The 18,177-nt window shown below is 45.8% G+C and overlaps 1 protein-coding gene across 3 annotated transcripts in view; it reads right to left on the minus strand.

The window, feature by feature from the left end:
* Positions 1–18,177, minus strand: part of TRPC7 (transient receptor potential cation channel subfamily C member 7) — a 141,982-nt gene that overhangs the window by 23,624 nt on the left and 100,181 nt on the right. For all 3 annotated transcript variants that reach the window (XM_029219012.1, XM_029219011.1, XM_029219010.1), the window contains 2 exons: positions 12,666–12,899; positions 7,076–7,340 (listed from right to left, as the gene is read on the minus strand). In XM_029219012.1, the coding sequence (XP_029074845.1) occupies positions 7,076–7,340; positions 12,666–12,899 (499 nt within the window). The remainder of the gene's footprint in view (positions 1–7,075; positions 7,341–12,665; positions 12,900–18,177) is intronic.

The raw sequence follows: 18,177 nt of genomic DNA on the forward strand, positions 1-18,177 counted from the left end.
CAGCCGCTCTGCGGCATGTGGGATCCTCCCGGACCGGGGCACGAACCCGTGTCCTCTGCATCGGCAGGCGGATTCTCAACCACTGCGCCACCAGGGAAGCCCAGGAAGAGCTTACTTTTGGGCAGATTTCTTACTTGCACCTTGGCCATGGGGCTTTCCCCTCAGCCTTTGCTTTTAGCTCCTAGAGTTTCTTCTGCTCCTCTTTCTGTTTCTGCATGAGTATCTTATCTCATCCATCTTCTTGGTCTGTTTCTTGGGCTGCTTTAGGGGCTTCTTCTTGCCACCTTTGTGGCCAGACATGGTGTTTGTTGTCCCTTCCCCAGACCCTGCCACTGGAAGCGGCTTTTGTTGTTGTTAAGAAAATTTTCACATATTATGAGGCATTGAAACATCTGAACAAATCCATATCTGGGCAATGAGGCAGTTGCTTTCTCCTTCACTTAAAAATGTCCTGCTCCTTTACCTTAAACAGGCTGGAGTGCCCTCCTCCGAGACCCTCCGTTTAGGGTCACCCCCTCCATGAAGCCTTCCCTGACCCTGCCAGGCAGAGTTCTGTGCTTCCTCCTCACCGTGCTGCCCAAGTACCCTTTGATGATGATCACACGGTGTAAAATAACTGATGCACCCCCCCCTTTTTTTTTGGAATTCCCTACTTGTCTGTGCATTCCTCAGGGATGGGAAGATTGTCTTATTAATCTCTATGACCCCAGGGCCAAAACAGAGCTTGGCATGGAGTAGCTGCTTCATAATGTCAAATGGATGAGCACACTTTGGAAGAGAAACCTGCTTTACCCAGGGGACAATCACAGGCTGATTATTGAGAGGTGAGACGTAGAATCATCAGGTTCTCATTGATAGTCAACATCTGAATTTAGTAATGCTATTCTTTAGAATTTAGTGTCACAGGAAAGTGACCCAACTTTTAAAGGCACTCAGCTTCTACCTTAGAGCATAGGCCCTGGTATGGGAGTGGGGGAATTTCAGGTGAAAAGGTGGACGACAGGCTTGGAGCCATGCGGGTCTGGGTTCAAATCCTCTTTTGGCTCTGTGGTCTTGGGCAAGTCCAATATCTCACGGAGCTTCAGGTTCTGGGTAGTAGTATCTATGTCATTCCGTTGTGTGGATTAAACGAGAGGGCAGATCACGTGTCTGTCATGAGTTGTTCGACAGCAGGGTGGTGCGGTGGTCCTGGGGTGGTGTATGTGTGGGCAGAGTCTCAAGGAGCCACTGCCTCAGCCCCAGTGCCCATCTCCAGGTTCACTGGAAGGAGGAACTGGCTTTCCTGCAGCCCCACTGAGGTGGGTGGAGCTGAGTCAGTGCCTTCTGCCCCTGGTGTGCATATGAGTCTCTCTGTAGGGTATGGAAATTTTCCATGACTGTCATGGAAAATAGAAGCTTCTAATTTTGCCTAGCACTGCTGAAGTTCCTTCCATTAAAATGATCCCTGGGGAACGGAATAACCTTAAGAGAGGTATTTTTTGATTAGCAATGTCTCCACCCGGCTATGCTATGAAGCTGACTCCACAACAGCCTTTAGAAAAGATTGGCTGGGATCATCTTTTGAGGGTCAGGGCCTACATTTTTTTTTTTTTTTTTTTGGCTGGGTAGGGTCTTCGTTGCTGCATGCCGGCTTTCTCTAGTTGTGATGAGCATTGCAGCGCACAGGCTTCTCATTGTGGTGGCTTCTCTTGTTGCGGAGCACGGGCTCTAGGTGCACGGGCTTCAGTAGTTGTAGCATGCGGGCTCAGTAGTTGTGGCTTGCAGGCTCTAGAGCGCAGGCCCAGTAGTTGTGGTGCACGGGCTTAGTTGCTCCACGGCATGTGGGATCTTCCTGGACCAGGGCTTGAACCTGTGTACCCTGCATTGGCAGGCGGATTCTTAACCACTGAGCCACCAGGGAAGCCCAGGGCCTACATTTAATCTCCAGTCAAAATTAAGTGGGAGAGGCCAAGTTCACCCAAAGAGAAGACCAGGAGCCCATCCTGGGTTATGTTAGAGAGCCCTTCACTTCCCTGCTCTGGGTCCCCTCATTGCCCCCAGCCCCTCCCATTCTTCTTTGTGTACCTGTCCTGTTATGGTCACCAGTCCGAGTATAGGGAAGGCCACCCTTTTCCTACACATTCTCACCCAGCTGTATTTCATTAGTGAGCCAAGGATTTTTGTCTCTGTTTTTCCAACACTGAAACTAGAGTGCTGGACCCCAAGGTTTCCATATGATCTCTAAGCAGAAAGCCTTTGCCTATGGGACATGTGCATTCCAGCAAAGGTGGCTGCGACACAAAACTGCAAAAAGCAAATCCTATTTGTCTACTGACTTCCATGATAAAAATCAAAGGTATGTTCCCAATAAGAACAAAATTTCTAACAGTTGGAATTGAGAACTTTAAGACTCTTTGAAAGAAAATGCATTTTCAGGCGATTTCACCTCCACTTCCTTACCCCCGTCTCAGGACACTTCGATTTTATACTCTGGGAGCATAAAACTGGTCTGCACACCTTCTCCTCCTCACCTCTGGTCATTTGCAGTTTCTAACAGAAGTGACTTAGAGACAGTGAGCTGCCAGCTGGTGCCCATCTGTCACGCGCAGGCAGGCCCAGCTCACCACCCAATAACCCGTGTGCACACGTGCCCCTTTTCCTGCTCCTCCCTTCACGCCAGCCCCCGACACTGAAGCAGCTGTGAAACATAACCAGACCTTTGGTTCTGAAGGGAGAGGAGGCTGGAAAGTTGCCTCCTAACTGCTCCTAGGATTTGACTGCAGACCATGCTCTCCGCTGGAATCTGGCTACGTATTCTGACTGCACAGAGCTTGAAATCCTATCAATAACACACTCACTGAGGTTAACGAGCTCTTTTTGTTTTTCAGTGCGCAGAGCTGAGCGTGGTCTGTCTCCCCATCTGAGTAATGATGAGGTAGAATCAGATCAGCATTTCTCACTGTGTGGTCCTAAGGCCACCTATATCAGAATCCCCCAGTGGATTGTTTGTGCTGACTTCTAGGCCTACCTGGAAAGGAGGTAACTAGGCTCTCTGAGGGGTGGGGTCCGGGAAGACTCAGGTTTAGCCATCTCCCTGGATGATTCTGGTGTGGTCTGCGAAACACTGGTCTCAATGAAGACTGTTCATACTGTGTGTTTATTCATACCTTGGGCAGAATTAGTTCGATCTGTCTGTTTTCCTCTACCTCCCCTCACTGAGGTCTGCCAGGTGGACGGGATGGGAATTTGGGGGTGGGGAGGGAGGTATGGTGATTCTGGAACTGGAACACACTGGTGGTTAGGGCAGGGCTTGGCTGAGGGTTGTGGGTCTGTTGCTGGTGGAGAAACCTTTCTTCTTCTTTTTCCTTTTGTCCCAGGTTGTCTCTCCCCCTTCCATCTGGGACAGGACTATAACTCAGTGGGATTCGGGTGGGACTGGCTTTTGTGAGCTGGCCTGGGCCCACACCCCTAGGTGAACAGGGCTCTTGTGAGACAGCTAGCTGTCTGTTGGTTCCTAACAGCTGACTTTCAAAGTGGACTCCCTTAGGGACCCAAGCTGTCCTTGAACATGGCTGGGGTGGGGTTGAGGGGGGCAAAGATAGGGGAAGAGTACCCACAGTGTGCTCCAGCCCAAATTTCCTTTCTGTAGCCTTGAGTCTTCTGACTCTATAGAAGCAGATGAGAGGACCATCTTACCCTAAAGCTCTAAATTCCACACACAGACAGAGGGCGCCCTGGGGGTGGGCCAAAGGGATGATCCTGAGCTGGGCAGGGTGGCCCGGGTGTGGGCTGTTATGAAGCATTCACCAAGGGAGTCATTGGACTTCATCATCAACATTGCTGGCACTCAGAATAGCTCTGAGTCCCCCTCAAGCACGAGAATCCTTTATCGTCATGTGGCTTTTTGCTTATCAAAGAAGATCTCTGGGGGCTGGGGGTGGGGGGCGATACCTCCAGAGAGCAGTCAAAAGGTAAGAGATGACATTTACAAAAATCCATTCTTTCCTCTCCACTTCACCACTCTGTTGACTGTTTTCCTGTTCAATCAAATCCTATTCACAGCTTCACATCCCATTTTAGGAGTTGCCAAGGCGATGAATATCCTGTCCTTTCTTTACTGTGCTTGCTTTCGCCTTTTTCTCTCCCTTGCCCATCCTGGAGAGCCTGAATCCTCTTTGGTTGGGTTTCTCACGTCTAGAAAGCTCCATTCAGTTCCCAGCAATGGGACAAGCCAATTGCTTTGGCCCTTCCTCCTGCTGTTACCTTTCCCCATGACTTTTCCTGAGCCCAGAGACTCCCTTTATAGACTGGCTGTGCTGTGTCCAGCTGAGAACTGTGGCCTGGACAGCCCTGCTCTTAAGTCATGACCTTTTTCATTTTTCATGTGTCGTGCTACCAACTTTCGGAGGGACTGTGGGCTGACAGTACAGCCGCCTTGTAGGGGGAGCAAAGGGGGATTGCACAGAATACCCAGGGTAGGAGAAATGGGACAGAGGTCCTCGTGGTCAGACTCCTAGTCAACTGCTTATCCTACTGCCTCGAATCTGGCTTCCTTTCTCCTGTTGATTGCCTCATTCCTGTTTACGAAGCATTTAGTGAGCAATGCTACGTACAAGACATCGTGCTAGACTGGAGACACAGGAGGGACGTCGGGGCTTACCACAGAGGTGAGAGTCTTTGTGTATTGACTGACATCTTGACGTCAATAAACGATGCATCCCACACTGAGTGTGTACAGTTAGCTTTGCCTCTAGCAGATCCAGAGCGAATTTGCTTTGGGGTGATTCAAGCTTATTTCACTCCTTCAACAGTTAATCACTGAGTGTTGGAGTGCTATCAGGTAGTCCAACTGATCCACTAACGCACTTGGCCTGATCTGGTGGACAGTTGGTAGGCTAGGCCCCTGTCCAGAAAGGTCCTATAGAGCCGGTCGGTCCCCAGGTGTCCTTTCTTACAGCTCATCCTGCCCCCTCCTCCTTATTACTCATCATTTCCATTATGATCACTATTATTCATTGAAGGCTCATTATATGCCAAGCACTATATTCAATCTGATTTCTTCCTTTTGGATCCTTACAACAATCCTGTGAACCTGGCCATCTTGGTATTCTCGCTTCAGAGCTGGGGACATGAATGCCCAGGGGGGTTAAACACTTGCCCAAGGTCACACAGCCAGTAAGAGGAGAGCTCAGACTGAAACCTAGTCTGTCTGAGCCAGGGGTGTGTGGTGTGCTGAGACACAGAGCCAGGCACCCCTCAGGTGCATTTCTCAGCGCTGGCCAGGCACCTGTTCTCTGTGAACACAGACCACTTCTTTGCCTCAGAGAGTAACAGCTTTTGTGCTTCAGCAGCATCAGAGGCCCACCCTTCTGGGCAATTCTACTCGGGCAGGGCAGTGCTGTCCACGATTCTGAGCTGACGGGCACAGGGTCCATCGCACTTGGTCTGGGTTCTTCGAGTCATGGACCGTCCCTTGAAGGGTGATTTCTCTGGAAGAAGGGTCAAGTGGAGGCCCCTTGCAAGGTGGGACCTGCTCAAGGAGCCTGCACGGTACGGCTCCGCCACTGTCACTGGCTGGAAAATAAATTCCAGGCCGCTCAGGGGTTCTTGGGGACCAGTGTCCGCAAGTGCTTAGCCCTGTGGGTTCCAGCTGCCATGCTTGTGGCTGGAGACCTGACTGTCCTTCCCTCGAGACTCTGGGCGGGAGCCTGATGAAGGCAGGGAGCAGTTCTGGGACCAGGTGAGCCTGGGGCAGGACCTGGACTGGAAACGCTTCTGAGCTTCAGGCACTTTACAGAATCCCTTCGTTTATGTGTGAAGGTATTTATGAACAAGGGTGGGAAGTCTTATTTCCATCTTGCCGGTAAGGACACGGAGGCTCAGATCAATCAAGTGACTTGGCTTAGGGTCATTAGCTATGAAATGCCTATGCCAGTGTAAACTCAGATTTGCCAGATCCTTCTACTAGACCACTGCTCACTGCTACTGATGGCCCTCCAGGAGACCCCCTGGCATCCCCCAGAGGGGAGGAGCTCTGGGTCTTTGTGGACATAGGCTCAGCGAGCTCCGACACCACCCCGTGGGGGAGGCCTTGGCATTGCTTGCTCTGCCTGCGGCAGCTCCTTCAGGACCCCAGAGTCAGTCGGCCTGACAGTGCCTTGTCACTCAGTCACACCGCGTGCGTCTAGCCTCCCTCGCCTGGGCCTTCCCTGCTGCTTCTGAGGCACGTGGTCCTGCAGGACTTGCTCGGTGCTTGTGCACAGCACTGGTTTGCGCAGTCAGGCATGGAGAGCTGCTGACCTGTGCCCACAGGCAGACCTACCTCCCATGCTGTGCAGATATGTCTTCCCCGGGGGCGGACCTAGACGTGTAGGTACACTAATGTTCTGTGGAGTGAATTTGATTAATGAAAGACAAAAGACAGCAGATGGAAAAGGTCTGGCTGATAAATTATCTAATTCTATCCTGATGGGCTATTCTGAGACGTAGTACTATATGTCTCACTGTAGAAGTCTGTGGTGACCAAGTTGTATGCCTTGGTAGACGGTGGCCAGGTCAGCAACCTCTATGTGCTTTCCCTGCCCCCCCCCCCCCCACGCCATTTTCTTTTTTCCTTTGATCTTATTTCATTTGGATTACAACTCCCTCTCTCCAGTGAAATATTGGCATGCAAGACCTGCCCAGGGCTTTGTTTTCTAGGTAACATAGCTAAGCCAATCATAATAGTAATAATTCCTCCCATTTATTTAATTTACTGTGTGGCAGCTAAATCAGCTCATTGAATCCTCACACTGTTCCTATTAAGCAGGTATTATTAGTTGCCTCATTTTAAAGATGAGGAAACTAAGACTCAGAGAAGTTAAGGAACATGCTCATGGCCACACAGCATGTAAGTGGCAAAGTGAGGATTAAACCCAGCCCTTCTGCTTTTCCAGCTCCAGAACCTGAACTCGAAACCGCCCTTGAATAAAGTTGCCTTTAAGCTTTAGAAATGCCAAGGAAACCTGAGTCTCTGTGAGGAGACACTTGCAAGAGGCTGCCAAGGATCCCTGGGAAGCCCGGAGAGCCCCTCAGGAGAGAGCAAAGGGGTACTCACGTTGTAAACGCTGGGTTGTACTTTGCACCTCGGTAGTAGGAGTACAGATTGAACATCCCAATCATGAAGGCCACAAATACCATGATGAAAATGACCATGAACTTGAAGATATCTTTCACAGTTCTCCCCAGGGAGATCTGCAGGGGCCCAAAACTCTCGTTGGCTGGCAGGATGTACGCGATTCGAGAGAAGCTCAGCACGACAGCTATCGCATACAGCCCTTCCGATATGATCTGAGGGTCTGAAGGCCACCACTTGTCCCTGGCTAAAAGGAAACAATCTGGGTTACTCACTGGGCAACAGGATCTGCTCTGGAAGAGAAACCAGTTAGGCATCTTTAGAGGCCTCTAACCTCATCCCTTGCCATTCCTGCCCTTGTCTTTAAATTAATCCTAATACATTGAAGGTGCCACCCTCCCTCTTGGAACATGCTGGCCCATCTGCCTGGACTCTCCCCTCACTTCAATCCCAGTCACCCTTCAAGACTCTGCTCAGGTGTCATCTCTTTCAGGAAGCCTTCTGTGCCCCCCACAGGCTGGGGCAGCCTCCCTGTACCCGTTGCTGCTCCCACAGTATCCCGTGTGCCCTCCTGTCATGCACTCGCCATGCTGCTTGCTATCCTATCTTCCTTCCCAGTGTTTGAGCTCCACAAGCAGGGGCTGTCCCATTCACAAGGAGGTGGTGGGGAGGCACAAAGACTTAGAGTCAGACAGACCTGAGGTCGAAAGTGCCCTTTCTATGCAGTGGCTGTATGTAAAATATGACTCTCGGCAAGTCAATTAACCTTTTTGTTTTGCTTTTAAAATCTTTTATTGTCATTTAAAAAATTTTTAATATTTTAATTTTATTGGACTATAGTTGATTTACAGTGTTGTGTTAGTTTCAGGTATATAGCCAAGTGATTCATGTAGTTATACATATACAGATATTCATTCTGTTTTAGGTTCTTTTCTCATATAGGTTATCACAGGGTAGAGTTCCCTGTGCTATACTGTAGGTCCCCGTCAGTCATCTATCTTATAAATAGTAGTAAGTGTATGTTCACCCCAAGCTCCTGATTTATACCTCCCCTCCACATTTCCCCTTTGGAAACCATAAGTTTGTTTTTGATATCTATAAGTCTGCTTCTGTTTTGTACATAAGTTCATTTGTATCTTTTTTAAAAATTAGATTCCACATATAAGTGTTATATGGTATTTGTCTTTCTCTGTCTGACTTACTTCACTTAGTATGATAATCTCTAGGTCCATCCATGTTGCTGCAAGTGGCATTATTTCATTCTTTTTTATTGCTGAGTAATATTCCATTGTGTGTATATATATATATATACCACACTTCTTTATCCGTTCCTCTGTTGATGGACTTTTAGGTTGCTTCCATGTCTTGGCTATTGTAAATAGTACTGCAGTGAACATTTGGGTGCATATATCATTTCAAATTATGGTTTTCTCTGGATATATTTTGGATTGGGATTGCTGGATCATATAGTAGTTCTATTTTAAGTTTTTTAAGGAAACTCCATACTGTTCTCCATAGTGGCTGTATCAGTTTACATTCCCACCAACCAACAGGAGGGTTCCTTTTTCTCCATACTCTCTCCAGCATTTATTATTTGTAGACTTTTTGATGATGGCCATTCTGACCTGTGTGAGGTGATACCTCATTGTAGTTTTGATTTGCATTTCTCTTATAATTAGTGATGTTGAGCATCTTTTCATGTGCTTTTTGGCCATCTGTGTGTCTTTTTTGGAGAAATGCCTATTTAGATCTTCTGCCCATTTTTTGATTGGGTTGTTTGTTTTTTTGATATTGAGCTGCATGAGCTGTTTGTATTATATATTTTGGAGATTAATCCCTTGTTGGTTGCATCATTTGCAAATATTTCCTCCCATTCTGTGGGTTGTCTTTTTGTTTTGTTGATGGTTTCCTTTGCTGTGCAGAAGCTTTTAAGTTTAATTAGGTCCAATTTGTTTATTTTTATTTTCATTACTCTAGGAGGTGTATCAAAAAAGGTTACTGCGATTTATGTCAAAGAGTGTTCTGCCTATGTTTTCCTCTAAGAGTTTTATAGTGTCTGGCCTTACATTTCAGTCTTTAATCCATTTTGAGTTTATTTTTGTGTGTGGTGTTAGAGAATGTTCTAATTTCATCCTTTTACATGTAGCTGTCCAGTTTTCCCAGCACCACTTATTGAAGAGGCTGTCCAATTAACTTTTTAAGCCTCATTTTCCCCATCTGCAAATTGGGGATAATATCAATGTGGTGAGGATGAAATGAAATCATCTATGTAAAGTGCTTAGCTGGAAAACAAATTGCAGGCCACTCAGGGGTTCCTGGGGACAAGGGTCTGGCACACAGCAGGTGCTGATAAATGTTTGTTAAATGGCTGAATGAAATCCTAACCACAAGTTTAGCCATAAATCAGAACAAATGAGCTCACACGGGGGCCAGGAATCTGAAGGTTCTTGCCTGAGAAAATGCTCTTGGGTTTGGTTCCTCAGGCAGTGTGTATCTGCGAGCTGCTCCCTGACTGAGCTAAGGCCCCAAAACTGGTGACCAGTCGTCCAGGTTTGCTATGACATCCCTGTTCCAGGTGGCAAGAGTCCTGGGACCTGTCTTGTGCTGGGGAGATTCTGCTTGTGGTCACTGGTGAGGGTCTGAGCTGCCCTGGGTATATATTCCTTCAGCAGAGCAAACCTGTAAAGTGTTTCTATTGTAGTTCTAATGGTGCAAGGAGCAGCAGCTTTCTTTAATAAGCTGCCTTCTATGTGTCAAGACATACAGTGATTTTCAAGTGCGGGTAGAACCTTCCTCCTGGGGCAGAGTGTGTGTGTGGGCATCTGTGGTTGTCACAATGACTGGGTAGGAGTCTTATTGAGATGCTAATATCCTGCAATGCTCCAGACAGACCTGTTCCATAAGAACTGCCCTGCTGAACAAGTCAGTTGTGCCCCTGTTGAGAAATACTAAGTGAAACTTAAACTGAGAAACATAGAGAAACCTAAATTAGCCCCTACACTTATATTAGCTGCAGTTTTCACAACAGCCCTGTAGAGGAGGTATTATTACTGCCATTCTAAAGACTGGATTTGGGGTATGGGGTCCTTTTCAGAGCCAGGTAAATGCAGATAGCAAGGATATTACATAGTGATTCTTGGCACCCCAAGGGAGATGGAAGAGAAGAATTCTGTTCTTTATTTTCAAAGCTAGACTCTGTTAAACAATTATAATCATAAAGAGCAGTGAGAGATCTTTAGTAAGGGGAGCCAGGCCTCCATTTGACACAGACTTTCATGTAGTGCATTCTAAATTATATGCAGAAATATATAAAGTTATAGACTTTATGTTCTCATCAAGGTCATAAAACTCAAAGACAAGTAAGGGGAACAAATGTATTTTTCCAATATATCTGTTGCCCTCCATGGATAAATAACACATTTGGATAACATGAAATAGAACTCAGATTCCTCGAACAGACGCCAGAAGGAATTCCTTTTTTCTCTCCCCTGTAATTTATCACCTTAAACCTCAGTCATAATAATAAAAGCCATTCCTATAATCAGTATATTAAGATAGATTTAGCTGTTGTCAGACCCTGGTGACCCGGTCAGGACTTTTAGTGAACAGTACTCTACTTTGACTGGCTTGTAAGAATTTTGATGGGTGTAAAAGCAAACAGCACTTTGATGATTCAGACAAGGGATTTTCTTCCCCCTGGAGCTGTTTCTAGGAGAAAAATTGCCCTATTATAACCTGAAAAACACCTGCCTACTTGGTGCTGTGGAGGTTGGAAGGGAACCATTGCCTGGCTGACCACTAGAGGGCGCTCTGCCTCCATAACTGGGGCACAAGCCAACCCTTTGAGATGCAAAAGATTTCAAGGGTACCGGGTGAACCACAATGCAAGGGCAATAAACTGCAAAGCTTTGGGTTGGGTGAGACTTTAATGGGTGAGACTTTAATACAGTCCAGAAAAGGAATAGAAGTCCTTTTAGAAGCAATAGGAATAGGAAAATTCCTATTCTATTCCAGAAAAGGAATAGAAGCAATACTGTGGTTTGAATCACAGCCCTAAGAAAAGTATTCAATGCAGTATCAAGATTCTCTCATCTTTCCTTAACGAACTCTGAGCAGCATAGAGGGGAAAATATGCAAACCTATGCTTCTAAAATGTCTAGATTTGCTAAACCAACAAATGAAGAGTGGATGATTTGTAATACTACAAGGCTCTCCATTTCTTAGTGTGTGTGTGGGGTTCCCTACCACATTTACATGTAACATAATCTGTGTAACACAGTCTACATTGAATATGGGCAGCAACTCAAGTTTCGTGTTAAGTGGCCAACCTTCTGGAGATCATTGCTGTACCTGATCATGAAGATTCTGTGGTCATACACACCACGTGGCTTCCATCTAACAGGGACATTTGACATTCAAACCTTTCATGCCACTAGTGAGTGCCTATTAAATGTCCAGCTAATTTACCAGTAACAACAAATATCTATTGTTTCTTCTCCCCACTCATCTTTCTTTTAGTACAGAAGCTACAGTGATTGAGCCAGAAAATGACCCCAGAGGTAGTAGTGATAATAACTTGTTACTATTAGTGAGCATTTAATATTTCAGAACACAGTGAAAAATTCTTCATGTGCACTACCTTATTTAACCCTCGAAACAAACTTTCTGACATGTATTATCCCAGTTTTACATATGGGAAAATAGAGGGTCAGAAAAATTTAGTCAACAAGTCCTTACAGTAAGCTACAGAAATAGGATTTGAATCCAGGTCTCTCTAACTCCAAAGCCTGCGAACATAAACACTATATGCCATTCTGCATCGTTTTCATTTCATGTTGAACCAGGATCCCTTGCTATCCAAGGCAGTACTGTATTTCTGGAAACATTGTAAGCCATGCCATGAAAACCTGTTCCTTCCTCTCTAAAATAGGAACAACAACAACAAAATCCTTTCTGTGGGGCTGTTGCAATGATTGGAGTTTATGGTGTAAAATGTCTATACGGTTCCTGACACCTAGAGGATCCTTGATAAATGGATGCTTTAACTCTCATTACTAAAAATTCAATCTAGCATCTCACACTGTATGGCCTTGCGGTTTGAAAGAATTAAGGCATCTTCTAAGAACCTATCTTGCCATGAGAAAATAACTTTTGAACTGGGAAAGCAAGACTTATTTTTGCAGAAAATACAGGGATCCAATATGTAAGGAAAAGCTCCTGGATCCACATCAGAAACGAGATTTCTTTAAAAAAGAAAAATAAAAAGATAAAAGGATCCCCCCGAAACGCTCCAAGAACCTTCTCAAAACAAATCCATCCTTTCCAACACAGAACGATTCATTTCTCGTAGTCACTAATTACACGTTCTATTCAGCTGGTTGCATTGCAGGGACTAGGGCTTTCTTGGAGAGCGGCGGGGCGGTGTCTGCTTTGACAGTAGAAACCACCAAAGTTGGCCACACCCATGTTCCAAACCACCAGCTGCGGGACAAGCCACGCTGACGGCCCCTGGCCACGCCCCGGAAGCGCGCGGAGCGGAAGGCATAGCCGAACAGCCGCCGACTGGACTCACCGTAGGTGAAGTAGGCCACTTCTGGTGGAAGTGAGACGTTGTGGAGCGTGTCGTCCTGCACGTGCTGGTCCACGTACACCTGGGCCTCGCTGGCCTTCAGGAAGGCCATGAATCTTGCGGTGAAGGAGGCCACGAAGATGGACAGCATTCCGAAATCCAGCAGGTTCCACAGGTGCAGCACGTACTCCCGCGGCCCCTCCTCCCAGATTTCCTTGCATTCGGACCAAATCATTCCTGCGGGAGAGTGAGAAGGTGAGGCTCATTTTGCATTTCCGGGCGTGTGTGACCATAGGGGGCACGAAGGGAACCAGGGTACAGATGTAAATGTAGGTTCTTTGGAGCTGGGAACGTTGAGAGCCAGCAGCAAACGAAAACATGCCTTCAAAGGCAGATTTATAGTCAGGAAACCCACAGACGGCAAGAATTCGTGTCACCTGTCTCTCTGCTTGCAGCTAAACCATCTCCAGGTGTGAGAAGAGAGTTCTCATCCATTGACAGATTCTTAGAGGAAATATAGGAGAAATGTAATGGCTGACATTTATATATTTTAAGAACTGGGAGGTTATAAGGAATCATCCAGTTCACTGAGGTCCAGGAATGGGAAAGGGTTTTCTGAAAGTCCCACCTATGTCCTAGAACTCAGTTCTCCTAACTCCCTGATTAGAATGCTTTCCTTTATATTTCTACGAATGTTTCAGTGAACATTAGTTTGGGGTTATTAGTTTTTCTTTTCCTTACTCTTTTATAACTTATTGGATTTTAAAGACATATGTCTTCACTGTTACATGTTGATGCAGAAGTCAAGGAGATGTTGCTACTTCCCCCATCCCACCTCTAAGCCAGCCTCCTGAGGTAGCTGAGACTAACAACTGGGTGTGTATCCTTATATACCTGTACTATCCAGTAGCCACTAGTCACGTGTGGATACTGAGCAATTGAAATGTGGCCAGTTAAATTGAGGGATGCCGTATGAGTAGAATACACACCAGATTTCAAAGACTTTTTACAAAAAATGTAAAATATCTCAACATTTTAAAATCTGAAATGATATTTTAGATACACTGAGTCAAATAAAATCTCTTATTACTAATTTCATCTCTTTTTATAATATGGCTATTAGAAAATTTTAAATGAAATATGTGGCTTATGGTGTGGCTTGCCTTATATTTCTATTGAATATTGCTATTCTCTACCTTTATCTTCATTGATTATTAAATTAGTTTAGATTATTAAAAATTATTTGGTAACATTTTGAGCACCTACTATGTGCACATATTATATCTGTTATAATATATACACATTATGTACATGTATGTGTACATATTAACTCCCTCAAACCTTTGCAGTAACCCTATGAAGTACATTCTCTTATTATCCCAGTTTTACACCTAATATTTCCTTAGACATAGTGAATTGTAATGTGCCCAGATAGGAGGCAGGAGATCTGAAATTTGAGTCCAGAAGTCCTAGAGTCCCATGCTTTTGACCACTATGTTCTTTGCTTCTCCAGGAAATAGAATTGAGTTGAAAGCAGATAATGAAGAAAAAAGACTCTTGAATGTTTTCTAATTAACATCAGAGAGTTTACATCTACTCAGACGTAGGAAAGATTTGATGCAGAACTAGCCCATTCTGTGTTACGCCATGCTACACTTCACCTGCATACTTAGAAGGTTAATATGGTAAAAGAATCAGTAACTGATTGGTTAGTGAAACAATTCCAGCTCATTGACCACATATCCCCTAAAGGTTAACACTGCCAGCCCCTCGGCACTCCCCTGGCTCTCGTGCATCAGACATCATGGCCTGCCTTCCCAGGTTCCTCCTGCCTCTTCCACAGCTGTTTAGAGAAGTTGTGGCTTTGTTTGATGAAACAGATTCTAAGATCTGCATGTCTGTATCAAATTGGAGGGGGACAGCAGGAAGTGTCCCCAAACATTGCAGGTCTGTTTACAAGACTGCCCCCACCACACACACCTTGCTCCCCCCTTTTTTCTTTAACAAAGCCATACTTCCCAGGCTTACACTTTGAAAATTTTTGTGGTAATTCAGTGAAGTAAAATTTCCTTAACAATGAAATGTACTTTCATCTGTGCCTGTTCAAATAGGTAGTTAAAATATGTTATTGGAAAAACCATTACAGGCTGGAAAAAATGTTTGTTGCTTTCCTCTATGCCCCTGCCCCCCCAATTAAAATTCCTAATGTCTTAGTGGAACTGCTTCTTGCTGAGCACTAGGAGAATTACAGGCTATCAATTATTTTAATTCAGGAAGCCCTGGGTTCAGTTCTACCTTGGTCACTCTTACTGGGTATGTGACCTTGGATAAGTCCCTTGATTTTCTTGAGGCTTTGGGGTAATTCCCAGCCCTAAAAGCTCTGTGAATCTGAAATGCAAATTATTTACAGTAAACTGACTTTTCTGACCAATACAGAGGCTCCTCATTGGGCATTGCAAATCACTTCCTCCCTGGTCCAATGCCCACATCAGTCTTCCTAGATTTACATATTAACTTACCCAGACTAATTTAAATTATTCCAAGTCCATGAGTAAAAGTAGCATGGGCCCAAGGGTTTGAGCAGCAGGAGTGCTTAATTAAAAAAGAAATGTGTGAAATTAAGTACTTCAGTGAGTGAAATTAGGTCCCCTGCTTCCAGGGTGTTGAGGGTAGTTGAGCATTTTCTGTCCAACCTGAGCCCCCTGGACTTTTGCCTCTAGCATGTCAATCCGACGAGTATATAGAGCCTAGGGGCTTAGAGAGTAAGGATGTTGGGCAGTGGAGCCTCCTTCAGGCAAACTCCCCTTCACTGAGGGATGCCTGGAGTGCAGAGAGCATGGTAACTGATAATTAATGAGGATGACTAGCAGAGGAACAGGTTGGGAAAAGCTGGGAGGCCTTGAGGGAAATGAGTAGCTTTATTTAGGCAGGTTCTAAGTAACGGCATGCAGGCTGCTGAGATGGGGCTTGACAGTTCAAAAGGTGGTTCACTCCCATCCCTGCCTCAGATGCTATTCAGAAGGGATCCCCCTTCAAAGTCCTGTGAGACTTAACTGTGTGCGTTCCTTAAATGGTCATAGCCCCTTCCTCTACACAGGGCTTCTCTACACTGTCCCAGCGCTCCCTAACCACATCTTGGGAGGCTTGTCTTTTGTTTCGGGTCAGCTTCTGATCATTGGGTCAGGATATAGGTGTTGTGTTAGCTCACAGGTGGGAGAATATCCCTAGAAGCCCTCAATCCTCAGGCCCTAACATCCAAACACCATCTCAGTGGCAGGTCCTTTGCAACAAATCTGGGCTCACACACATTCAGGGTTCATTTGTTTTCCAGGCAAGGAGAGGATGTTAATAGATGCAAACATTTTCTAAGAAAGCTCATCCCCATCTCTAATTTTAGTAGCTAACCATTGTTGAGTACCTGCTAGGTGCTAGGCCCTGTGCTAAACACTCTTCCAATACTAAAGCTTCCTTACAGCTTGATAGCTACCGACTGTAATTATCTCCACTTTACAGATGAACAGGCTCGTGTATGAAGATGGCAAGTAAATTATCCAAAGTCACACAGGCGGTTCAGGGCCTTCTTTCCACTGTGCTGTCGCTCACCATGGCCTCTACTAGGCACAGACTTACTGTCACTGGTCAGGAACTCATTTACCACTCAACGGACAGTGTTGAGCTCTGACTTTGTGCCAGGCACCATTCTGGGGATACCACAACCAAGAAGATGCTATCCCTTCCCCAGCAAGCTCGGTCTAGTGCTAGAGACAGATGTGTCCACAAACAGTAGTGCTATAGGGTGACAGATGCTGTAATAAAAACGTGCAGGGGACTGTTTGTGGATACACAGTGATAAGAGCAGTCAGTATTACAATCATGAGACCCGGCAGAGTGCCTGGAATAACATGTATCTGTTGACTGAATGAAGGAGGAGACACCTGGCATGAGGAACCAGGAGGTAGCAGGGGCTGAAAGGTGTTCCACATAGTGGCTGTGGATGTGAGGGAGAACAGGCTGTTGTAGGGGACTGCAAGAGGCTTAGTATGGTTTCGGGTTGGTAGGGGTTCGGCTTGGGGCTGGAGGTTGGCAGCAGGGAGGCTTAGTAAAGGCCCAGTAGACCCTGAAAGGCCCTCGTTCAGGCCATGTGTTACTCTAAGCTAGTTAGCTCCTAGATGTGGTAAGTGGAGCAGCAGCGTGGGCTGGCTTGCTGGGAGAAATTTTGGCAGGTCGGCTGCAGTAGTCTACTTGGAAATCTTACCTAGTTAAATGAGGAAACCATCACAAGAATGATTTAGGTGAGGAACACAGCCCATTTGATTTTGCAGTTTTATTCTTGGTCAAACCTAGATGTGTGATTCTGGAGCTAAGACTTAGCACTGCCCTCGAAGAGTCTGTAATCCTTGGTGGGTGACGTGAACGAGCAGCTTGATCCTCACATTTTACACATGTGAAAGCTGAAATTCAGAGAGGCAGAGCCACCAAGGCAGAAGGGACACAGTCAGGACTGGGCTTCTTGATAATCAGTCCCAGTCTCTTTCCTTCTCTCCCTCTCTTTAAGTGTATTTTCCTACTGTGCTAGGCCTTTACATCTCACTCCATCAATTGAGCTTTCAACTGGGGCATCTGTTTAAGAAAACGCTGCCAGGTTCTCTGTAAGAGCTGGGTTGAGAGAGTCTTCATGACATAATTCTCTTCCTAGATGGAGAAATGACATGCGTGGTGAAGAGGCTTCCTGCCTTCCAAGCTCCATGGCTTTGTGTGAACCACTAATGTTGTCACAGTCCTCTGGTGAGTGTCTGTATAGACACACTTTCCAAGTCACAAGCTGTATTATAAGCTCTTTCCTCTACCCCAGAGTGGCTGCTCATGATACAGGCAAGAAAGATATATTCCTATGGTATGAACTGATGTTGGAGATTCTCCAGGCAGAAGGATCTGTGATCTCTGGTTCATTTGGTACTCCCCAAAGCAAGTTGTCTTACAGCTCTGGAGAACACACACGTCTGCTAGCAAATTCACCCCTCCTTCCTCAGTCACGCTCTTCTCTTGGCTTCCTTTTTTTTTTTTAAGTTTTTAAAAAATTAATTAAAAAAATTTATTTGTTTGCACCAGGTCTTAGTTGTGGCTCATCTGCTCCTTAGTTGCGGCACGTGGACTCCTTAGTTGTGGCAGGCAGGCTCCTTAGTTGTGGCTCATTGACTCTTTGGTTCTGGCACGTGAACTCTTAGTTGCGGCATGCGTGTGGGATCCAGTTCCCTGACCAGGGATCCAACCCGGGCCCCCTGCATTGGGAGCATGGAGTCTTAACCACTGTGCCACTGGGGAAGTGCCTCTTGGCTTCCTTCATACTGTGTCCTGGTTTTTCTTCTACCTTTGCATGTGGTCTTAGGCTCCTTGTGGCTTCCACCTCCTCTGCCCCTGCTTTAAATCTCCTGCATTTACAATCTAGAAGTTTCTAAAAATTCTGCTAGTAATCAAGTAAAGCATCGGGAGTTCACGAAGAATATATTTCTGATTG

This window comes from Monodon monoceros, unplaced genomic scaffold, assembly GCF_005190385.1.
Source record: "Monodon monoceros isolate NGI ecotype Baffin Bay Population unplaced genomic scaffold, NGI_Narwhal_1 Super_Scaffold_12, whole genome shotgun sequence".
Classification (NCBI taxonomy): domain Eukaryota; kingdom Metazoa; phylum Chordata; class Mammalia; order Artiodactyla; family Monodontidae; genus Monodon; species Monodon monoceros.